Genomic DNA, 10,957 nt, shown 5'->3' with positions numbered 1-10,957 from the left:
TGTTTTGCATCACTGGGCAGGTGAGTTACTGAATTTCTAATGACAGGAGATAATAGAGATGTTCAGCAGGGTTCCCTGGGGCCTGTCACGCCGTGGTCCTGACACAGTGTAAGCAGCACTGTGTGTGCTTTTGCTCTGCTGAGTGTTGCCCCAACCATGCAGTAGTTGCTCCTTGGGGGGAACATGGCACAAGCTCCTGGGTGCCTCTGGCTTTAAGGGAAATGGTGCAGGTGTGGCGTGATGGAACTGGTTCCCTCTGTGCTGTTCTGGTCCTAGGAACACACTGCTTGTTGCTTATCTCTGTTTATTGATCAAAAAGAACGCTACTGTCAGTCTGGTCTTGTCATCTTTTCTCATAAAAACTTTATCCTGTGTTCAATCTGTTTTTTTAAAAATTAATTAGAACAATCTTCTATTGGGAGAGCTTTCATGTGTATGCCAAATGGAGGAAGAGATTCCTTTAAAGGATTCTCTGGAATGGCTTTGCAGCAGTGGCATCAGTATTTATTTAAAGCAGCTCTGAGGAGCTGGGCTGTGCTTGCCTTCTCTGCGTTGCTGCTGGGGTGCTGCTGTCGGGGTGGGCACCCCAGACTGTGCTGTAAAGCACGAAATCCTCTGTGGACTCTGAAACCTGGGGCCTAATTACAGCTGCCTAAAAACCAGCCTTGCTAAAATGCCCCAGCACTGGGTGAGGTACCAAACAGCTCTGCCTGTCCCTCTGTCCCTTTGTCTGCAGTGGCTGAAGTGCCACCAGGCTCGGGATCCTGGCACCTGCTGTGGCTCCAGGTGCTTCACCTCTCCCAGGAAATCCAGTGCTCAATCTCTAGAGCACCAAATCTTCTGTATGTATGTGATGGTTGTAGGAAAATATCCCCTTGTCTTTATTTTATAGCAGTGTTGCTATTTACATAAGAGATAGTCTATAAAACCATGTTTGTTTTATTGTCTCTAAGGCAGTGTTCTGAATGTGACAAAATAATACCTTGGTGAAAAAAAATCTCAACGTGACTTGCTGAGCATTTATTTATTGCAGAAATTTATAATCCAAATTAAATTTGATAAAAGTAACTTCTCTGTAATGTATTTCGTCCTTTCTAAATGCTAGCATAAAGGTGTCAGTGCTGGTTAGCTACATTTTAAACACTGTCAGTGTTTAAAAATTATTTTACTCTAGGGAGCCTGTGAACAATTTAAATCCAAACTGCACGTATTTATGCTTTATGTACACTATGTAATTAGGAAAAAAGAAAGAGAAAATTTCTTAACCATCTTTATGGATGATCTGAGCCTGAAGATTGGGCCTGTGGTGTCTAACTGAGTGCGCATTATCTACACTTGAATTTTGCCTGTGTTTGTACAGATCATTATATTAGGATATTAGGTTTGGGAGAAAAAACTCGTTGGAAGCAATTTCCCTTTTTCTGAGGCAGTGAAGCAACTCAAACCAGAAATATTTTGCAGCTGAAGACAGAAATGGCTCAGAGTTTTCCTATGTCTGTGGGGTCGCAATACTCGTGTGAGTGCCCAGCTGCGTTGGACAGCCAGAAGGAGAACCAGCCTGGCTGTGTAGGGGGTGCTATGTCGTGGTTGGGTGTTGTGAGCAGGTTGAACAGCGGCGTCCCTTTAGTGTCTGTGATTGCAGGGGATGGACAGGAATCTGGCTCTGGGTGGTTCTTGGCATAAATAGAGGGTAAGATTTTAAATAACACTTCAGTGTTGTGACTTCTGAAATGTGGGGGGTACTGTATGATTATCTGCATTCCCAAAACCTTCCTGTTGCAGAGCTGAGGGTCAGGGTATCATCCCTGTCCATGAGGGTGCAGTGGCTTTCAGCACAGTCGAGTCACAGTGTTGGATGCTGGCTTGAAATTCTTGAGCAGTCTCAGTGAGCTAAAAATGGAGAAAACACAAATTCCTCCTAAATTAGAGAGTCTGTAGTGAAGCAATCATAGCTGGCTCGACAGGCTGTATATCCTCCTGCTCTTTCTCAGGATGGTTATTTGCAGCCGAGTTTTGCTCACTTGGAGAGTGTAATGAACTATAAAAGAATGTTTGTCCAATTCATCTTCATTTAAATGCCTTCTCTTGTCTTAGATGTCAGTTTTAGTTAGGAATGCTTAATTTGATAACCTGAGAATTAGTTCAGCCAATTTCCAAAGGAGAATTCCTATTGCTGGGGTGTTTTGGTTGTTTGCCCTCTATCAATAATGAAGCCTCTTTTGGAGATCCTCAGCTATACCTTACCTTTAGAAACAACAACAAAACCCATTTCTTAGTAAATACACTTTTACTCCTTTGTGATGTGCACTAAAGGCAGCAGTGCCCTTGGAATGAATGTCTGCTGCAGAACCAGCTTCCCTGGGCATGGGGAAGCGAAAAGGCAGCAGCAGAAACATGGCCTGATAAGGAGTTATCGGTATTAACTGAGCACCCTCTGCCAGCCAGTGGTCTTGAGGAGTGAGCACCCGGCAAAGGCATCAGTCTGTTTAAACAGAGCTTTATTATGCCAATTTGTTATTTCACCATCACCATCCGACAGGAACCTGTGATTTGAGTGAGCCATGATGCTGAGAACAGAGTTAAATTTATCTCAATTAAAGTGAGCGTGCTCTGTTGCAAGAACATCAGAAAAATAAACTTTCTCAGTCAATAGAAAGAATTTTGTTTTACGTTCAGCTTGATGGCTGGATCCAGCTTACCGGGGCTGTTGCATGTGGAGCTTTTCCAATCCTCCCAGGCCCCCCTTCACCCATCCATAAAATTGGTGTTTCTTGCTTGTATCAGTGTTTTAAGATAAAATTTTTCTTGGCAAAATGCAGTGATACTTGGGTGGGTTACTTTTCTGAAATGCAGATTATTAATGCACATGAAAGCAAGTCAGGTTATCTACACCATTGGAATAGCCTGTCCCAGTGTCACCTATAATACTGGGATGGGCCAGTGGCTTCATCCAGGTTTCCCAGCATCCATGAAGCCAGAGTTGCGTGTGTAGGAGGGGTAGAAGTATCTCAAAGAACTGGCTTGCTTTTTTCTAGTATTTTCCTGCTTCTAATTAGAAACTACAATTTGTCTTAAACGTTCTTTGCAAGACAGAAGGCTCTTAAATGTGTGCTGCTGGGTTCACCAGCTCATCCTGCTTGGCCTCCGACGGGCTGCTGTCCCTGGCATCCAGAACTGCCTGCTGTCCCCTTCCTGCAGGATTATGCTTGCCTCCTCTTCCTCACTGTGGAGCTTCCTCCCCTGCCAGGCAGATGTCCATTATAATGAGATGTAAAAAGAAAAAAAAAGTGGGGTTGGGGATAATAAAGGCAGAGGAGTGTAATGTTACAGCTTGATTTGACAGGACCTCCTGCTGTTGCAGCTGCCAGTGCCAGGCATGGAATAGATTAATCTGTATTCCAACACACCGAGCTGAAGTCAAGATCGATCTAATTAGGGTGTTTTAAACACTGCTTGCATGCTGAAGTCTCTGTGCCTGTCTGGAGAGGGAAAGGCTCCTGAGAGCTTGAGAGGATCCTGAGCTAAGCAGGACCCTGGTGCTGCTGCGGGAAGCACACGGGATACGACCTCCTAGAGCCAGGGATGTGTCTGGCATGGTGCCCTGCAGGATTGGGATTGTGGGGAGCTGGCCATGGGGTAGCAGCAGTGATACTGGCAGATGAGAGAGAGAGAAGCCTCCAATCTTCCCACATCCATGAATTTAGAGGATTTTGGGATGTTTGCATGAAAAAGGTTGTTCTTGATGCATAGTAGCTGCCAGCTGGTACCTGTTACTTCTGTGGTGCTGAGCGCGGCTCGGTTTGCTGTTTGCTTCTCAAAGGAATCACATTTAGTCATTCTTTGAAAGGAGGCTCTGCTGCAACCTCTGCCTCTGGCCTTGTCTGTGTCCTCCTTGGAAGTGATGTGCTTTGTTCAGGTGATGTGGACTTTGGCTGAGTCTTACATCCTTATGGAGAAGGTCCCAGAATATTCCGTAGCAGAGAAGCTGCCTGTGGCTTCACCCCGGGGCAGTGCACAGCTCGTGGCCTCTGCACTGAGATTAAAGCCAGGCAGCTGCAGGTTCTGCATTCTGGGGGCTCAGAGCAGCATCAGCTACTCACCATTTCCAAAAGGAGATCTGACCCTGAGCAAATACTGTGATTACAGCTTTTAAAGTGTTGCATATGTGAGATGGAGATTGGGTCAGTCCATGGGAAAGTGGTGAGACCCCATCCTTGGGACCCTGCACCCCAAGGTTAGCGTTTCTCCCTTCCCATGGCTGTGCAAACACTTTAATCCACTGAATCATGGATTCAGCCTCTCATCCCATCAAGCTTTGCCCTCATTTTGGCCAGTGTCCTTGCCCATGGATGTTGGTATTTATTGGGCCAGGACTTGCATTATGGCATAACCTTGATTTTGAGGTGTGACATAAAACACACTAGTGCATTATTTTTCAGGAAGCTGATAAGAAACCAGTTTAGATAGTTCAGAAATATCTCTGTAAAATATTTATTTGAACATTTTGACTAGGCAACTAAATATTTCCTGGATTTTCTGCAGTGATGTTGAAAGAATAACCTTGTTCTCAAAACCTCTGTGTCAGCTCCTTTAGACTTGTCAGTAGTTTTAAAGATTTTATTGATAAAATGGATAAATATCTGCATATGACCACCAAAGCAAAAATGATGGCTAAAATACATTTCCTAGTAAAGGAATATTGGAAGAAAGCAATGAAGATAGATCATTGGTGAGAATACTGCTACTAAAATGCTGCGTCAACACTTCCTAAAAAAGGTTGGGGAAAAAAATAGTGTGACATATACAGAATGCTGGCTTCTTCCTAAACCAGCAGAGCATGTGTTGGCATATATGGGGGAAAAAAAAAAATCTTCATTTTATTGAATTTCTTTCACCTTAAGAAAATGGGATCTTGCAAGAACTGGAAGGTTTTAACAATACTTTTAATGTCAACACTTAATTTGGCGTCGCTTTTTGTGGAGTAACAGTTTCTGTGCAGTGAGAGCGTGCGCTGACACCCCCGGAGCCATCCTTCACCCCCGTTAGCCTGTCGGAATGACGGAGCAGCCACACGGTGCGGCCACCCGATAAACCTGTTATCTGCCTGCTCCTCCTGCCGGCAGCGCTCCCAATCTCCTTGGAACATGAAAAATTGACACCACCTCAGGCAGAAATCTGTTTCGAAAAGGAAGCTCTATTTATAAGCAGCTAATGAAATGGGGGGGGGGGTGCGCGCGCCTGTGCAGCCTCTCCTCGTGCTGCCCTTGTGCAGGATGCAGATAATCCGTGCAGCAGGGAGCACAGACACCCTGGCCAGGCAGCCTGTGTGCCTTCACCTTCCAGGGCCCAGGCAGTGGGAGCAGGAGCTCCTAGCAAACACAGCAGTGTTGCTCATTCTTTGTGCTGGACTGATGGATCAAGGCTGCTCCTGGATTCAGGCTAGGCAGCGCTGGGGAAGTGCATGGTGTGACAGCAATAAGGTGGTGATCCCGCTCCTCTGCACGCCGTTTCCCCCTCAGAAAATACCAAATCTTGAGGCCCCATTGCTCCCCACCACCACGAGTGAGGAAGTGTTTCTGGCTGTTAATCTTCATCAGTCTTAATCAGCAAGATTACAATGAAGTCATCTTGGAGAAGCTAGGTAGTCTACACCAGGTCTGTGTTTAAAGCAGACCTGCAGGTGGGAAGTAGTACTGACTGGTTTGGAAAGGGAAGGAGACTCAAGCCCTTCTCCTTTGCTTTGCACTGCTGTGCTTGGGCTCAAGGCGAGTGGCTCAGTCACCTCTCAGAGTGGTGGGACATTGACACAGGTGTCTCCTGTGCGCTTGCAGCCTTGACTTTTTACTTGCCTCCTTGGTTTGTGCTGAAAAATATGACCCCCAAGTGCAATTGAGAAGACTGTAAACATGTTTATTTGGTCGTTTGTGGTTTGTTGTGGCCTATTTGTATTCATTGATGGGATTTTCTGTAAATGAAAGTGGTTGGTTTGAGAATTTTTCTACTAGCTCATACCACTTGAGTCTCTGCAGGAGCACAGTTATTCTTTCTACAGCTCTCTTGTTTCAGTAGCTGTCCTAGCCTTGGTGACCTGAGGGTCATTTGGGTGACAGTGCTGGCTTTGGCCAGGGCTCCTTTAGGCCCAAAAGGCAGCATGCGGTGCCTTTAGGCTGTGATGGAGGGTCCCAAAGCGTGTGCTGCCAGGCAGGCGCACGTCCTGGGGAGGAAACCAGAGTGGAACCTGTGCTCTGTGTAAGTTGCTTTGGTTCCCTGAGGCAGAGGAGGAGGAGACCTCACTGGCTGGGCCAGCATGAGGAGCTATCTGTGCTCCCTGCAAACATGGCTTGTGGCTCTCACCACTGCTCTGTCTCCTCTCACCATGATGGGAAGGAACCAGGGTTCTGCTTATCAACAGCTACATGCTGGGGTGTTAATAGTAAATTTAACGGCATGTTACAGAGGGAAATAAGCTCCTCTTCCTGATCTCAGCATGCAATTTTCATTTTGTATTTCTAGAACATGTCTGTTCCATCCTGGCCTCCCTTCTGCGAAACCTGAGAGGGCAGCAGAGGACACGGTTACTGAATAAATTCACAGAGAATGACAGTGAGAAGGTGAGTGCTGAATGTGTGTCTCAGTCTCTGGGCTGCCAGGTTGGGAGGGTTCTTGCTCAGGGCAGGGTGCCTGGTGCACTCGCTGAGTTATGAAAAGCCATCCTCATACCTGCCTGCAGAGACTTGTGCTGTCACAGACCTTTGTTCTCTCATTCACATTGTATTTACAAACTGCAAAACTGGACATTTTAGTGCATGGCCTCCACATCCCCTGTGCTCTTGTTTTCTGGTGCTCTTGCATATGGTAGTAGCGATTCTGTCCTGGGTTGTGTCTCTGCTGAAACCTGGCCATAAAAGACAATATGCAGTATTACATCGTGCTGGCTCTGAGATCAGGACAGCGTGGAAATGTGCCAGTGTGTCTGGTGGTGAAGCTCTTTTGCAGAGAGTTTAGGAGTTGCTGTGGTACACGTTTAACATTCCCCACTCCTCTCCTAGAATGTTTCACTTTAGTGATGTTTGCTCTGGGAAATTCTTCCCAAAATATTTACATGGTGGTGGATAGATCAAAGCTTTGCAGGAAAGAAATAGCAGCTTTTGCAAACCAGGGATCCCAAGGGATTTGTAAATTCTGCCACTGGGAAAATACTGGTTCCTTAGTATTCCTCATTAGTGTGTTTTAAAGGTGTTTTTCATAACCTGTTCTACCAATTGTAGATAATTGCTAGATAGGATTTCAGCTGCCCTAACACAGTTCAGAGGAGAGTGGGAGAGCTGGAACATCCAGCACAGATAGGACAAGTCCACTGGGGAAACCAGGAGCCTGGAGGACCACAGTACAGAGAGTGAGCTGGGGACACACGTCTGTTTGCTGCCTTTTATCTGGCACTGATGGGACCGTGTTCCCATATGGGATTACATCCAGACGCCTGCAGCCTCAGCATGCTCATCCGACCAGCACTTGTACCCTCCTTCTGTAACGTGTTGCTTCCTGGGAGGGACAGAGCTGCCTGTTGCTTTGTGAAGGCTGAAGCTGTGAGGAAAACAAAATTGCATGAAGGATTAAAGATGATTGCATTGTTCTTTTTTCTTGCTTACATCTCTCTCTTCTGCCCTTGCAGGTTGATAGGCTGATGGAACTGTATTTTAAGTACCTGGATGCAATGCAGGCAGCTGATAAGAAGATTGATGGGGAGAAACACGTATGTATTGCTTAAGTTTTCCTGGGTCATGTCTGTAACACCTCTACACAGCCATGTCATCTGCACAGGATTTATGGCTCAGCCAGTCACTATTCTTGGGTGTGCCCTCATACCTGTGCTGTTGCCTCTTAATTCCTATTGCCTCACTCTCCAAGTTCCAGGTAACCTCAGATAAAATGGGCCAAGAATTTCTCTGCAAGTGCTTCCGGCTGTCTCTTAGAGTGAGTTTTACTAAAAGTACCTAAGTCTGTGATTCAATTTGCCTTCACTTTCACCTGGCTGCAGTCCTGCTTGGTTTGGCAGATGGAGAGCAGGTGAAATGCAGAGAGACAATTACATGATAATGTGTGAGGCCTCTTACCCTGGTCTGTAGAGTTGTGATCAGCGGCGAGGAAGTGTCTGTGTTGATGAGTTAGCTGAGGTGCAGCCGAGGGCTGTGTGCTCTCTGCACACCAGCAGTGAATGTGTGAGTGACACGAGCCTTGGTACCGCACAGCACTTTCTTGGAACTGAAGCAGGAACAGACCTTTTGAAAGGGAACGAGCGGCTGGAGTCAGGAAGCAGCTTGCAGAGCTGTTAGTGAGCTTGGCCAGCTTCCCACAAGATTATCTATATCAGTGCTGGGGAGGGTGTGAGATTGATTAGCACCGATGGAGAGCAATGGCTGCAGCTGCCGTCCCGCGCTCCGCGCGCTCCACGTGCCACGGGCAGCAGCCCCCCACCAGGCCCCGACAAACAGCTGCCTGCCCACTGCCAAGGCTGCTTCTCTGGGCACTGCCAAACATTCCGAGGGCAGCAGAGCGCTGCTGCTGCTCAAAGAGGCGCAGGAGTGAGTGATGAATGGAGCTGCTTTTGCTGCCAGCACTCCGGCTCCATATGGACAGTGGCAGCATCACCACTGAGCGGTGGCCTGGAGGAAAACAGCATTTACCCTTTCCTGCTTTCCTTCCATGCTCTGTCCTTCCTCCTCAAACAGGGCAAGAAATTATTTATTCTTTATGTGTCGGTGTGGGGGTTTTAGAACTCAAAAACCAGAATATGTTTGTTTGGTTGAAGCCTTGTAGCGTGTTGGGCCTGCTGTACAGAGCCGTAAAATACCACATGCAGAGTGAGGGTATGTGCCCTTTATCCAGGAACACCCTGGAGCAGCCTGCAAACATTAACATCTGTAGCAAACATCCAGCACAAAGCAGGAGTGGAGGGAATTTGAGTGTGAAGAAGCTTTTATGGAAGCTCTTCAATTAATAATATTAACCCCTTTGTGTCTACTAATGCACAAGAGAAGTAAAACTAAGGAACCTCAGATTCTCCTCCTGTATCCAGAATAAATGGACCTCAATTCTTTACCTCCTATTAGAACTAATAATAGGATTTGGCAGAAGCATCTCATGGGTGCAACATACTGGGTACAACATGTATGAAATATGGTGTTGAAGTTCATTCCTATCTTGGAACACTCTTGGAGAATTATCGTTTGCTTTATTTTGTAGCATCATCAGATGGTCAGTGGGAGATCTCAGGGTCTCCTGAGATCCGAAGTGGCTCAAGCATTTTCCCCACACAGAAGCAGGCAAAAGCCATCATTCTGTCTGACACATCATGGCACTCTCCAGCTGTGACAGGATTTATGGGGCACTTTAATGTTCCTTGTTGTGGCACATGAATCACTGAGGTGGATTGTATGAACACTTCAGAATCTGTGCTCTGTCACTGGGGGGCTTTTGACTTTCCCCTTGCAGTAGAGGACATAGTACCCCAAAAATCTGATATACAGATGCTCACTTTTCTCCCTGCCCCGTAGAAAAATGATACTTGGTGAGATTTTACAGGTTCAGCCTATGCTGACAAGAGTGAGATCCAAGTCTGATGGACAGAGTATTCTGGTGTAAGTCTTGCATTACAAGGAGTGAAAAGCTGATTACACAAGGAATGACTGAGTGCTTTATCTTTAGTAGTGCAGCTGGCATAAGAAGCTCCTGCTCTTGCAGTTCTCCTCCTTTTTATTTCTTTTAGCTTGGTTTATTTTAGTGATCTGGTTTATAGCCCTGCTTTTCAGCCCATGGCAGTGATGGTGGGGGAATAGCTGAGGGTGGAAGGGAGGGGAGGAATTTCTGAAGCCAGCTGTTTTGAGGAGGAACAGTTATAATAATCTGCACCCTAATCTAGACTGTGAAACAGGATGGAGTCACTGAGCCCCTTCTCAGTGTTACCCCCTTGTTTGCTTTAGTGAAATCTGTTCAGAAGGGTTCAGAGGTGATAACTTGGTGATTATCCTAATTGCCATGTGAAACCCAGGGGCAAAGTCCATGAGAGCGTTGTCTCCAACACCTGATGCCTGTCTTAGCACTTTTCTCAGAGTTTTTAGTTAATGAAAATACTTTGTTCTCCTCTCAATTTCTTTAATTATTTCTGTAGGAAATGGTGCAACATCCTGTGGCCTTTACCTCTCTCTAAAATGAGGTATAATTATGGGTGGCAGCGATAGCCTTGATGATCTCTAAAGATGGTAGGAAGTGACAAGAGATAGTTTAATATTTTTATAGTTCCACGGAAAATTATGCTCATCAGGTTAATTCAATAAAATATTCTCACCAGACACTTTGTGCTATAATGACTTACAAATTACATGCTAATTGTGCTACAGTTCAGCCACTCCATTCCTTGAAAGGAAGAGGTGGAACTCCTAGGATGAGCGTGGTATCCACAGGTGGGGATAACAGGTGGGGATTTGTGTCAGCCCATCCTTTCAGTATGGTGTAGAAAGACCAAATTGCCTGGAGCTGTGCTGAGGGCAGGACGTGATGGCTGTGAGCGTGGCTTTTAGCCTGTGGTCTGAAGGCCCCTCCTGAACATTTCTTGCATCCCTCGGCTGTCCCCAGTGTTACAGACAGAAAGTAGTAAGGGGAGAAACTCCATCCTTAGAGTGAGAGACACATTGTGGTGGTTGTTTTGGTGCACAGCTATTTGGAACATGCTCATTTCTGTCCACCTGGATTGGCCTCGCTGTTCCACGTGGTGAGGATGTAAAACCAGGATCCTAGAGGTGTTCTTTGTTCTTGATCAGTACCCATTCCTTTTGCTCTGCCCAGCTGTGCAGTGCATGCTGGGCAGTGAGTGATAGATGAGGAGGGAGGAGGATGCAGAAATCTCCTCCACTGCCTGTGTGGAGCAGTGTGATCTTTGGTACAGCACGGGCACATCCAT

The 10,957-nt window shown here is 46.3% G+C and overlaps 1 protein-coding gene across 1 annotated transcript in view; it reads left to right on the top strand.

Annotated features, from left to right (window-relative positions):
• The window catches only part of CTNNBL1 (catenin beta like 1), a 47,435-nt gene that overhangs the window by 27,970 nt on the left and 8,508 nt on the right, over positions 1 to 10,957 (top strand). Inside the window, exons 12-13 of the mRNA XM_042048644.1 lie at positions 6,514 to 6,611; positions 7,673 to 7,753. Coding sequence (XP_041904578.1) covers positions 6,514 to 6,611; positions 7,673 to 7,753 — 179 coding nt within the window. The remainder of the gene's footprint in view (positions 1 to 6,513; positions 6,612 to 7,672; positions 7,754 to 10,957) is intronic.

Source organism: Corvus kubaryi, unplaced genomic scaffold, assembly GCF_017639235.1.
Source record: "Corvus kubaryi isolate FWS band 111438036 unplaced genomic scaffold, C.kubaryi_AGA036_p1.0 134, whole genome shotgun sequence".
Lineage (NCBI taxonomy): Eukaryota > Metazoa > Chordata > Aves > Passeriformes > Corvidae > Corvus > Corvus kubaryi.
The sequence above is the reverse complement of the archived record's forward strand: the minus strand, read 5'-3'. Positions and strand labels throughout refer to the sequence as shown.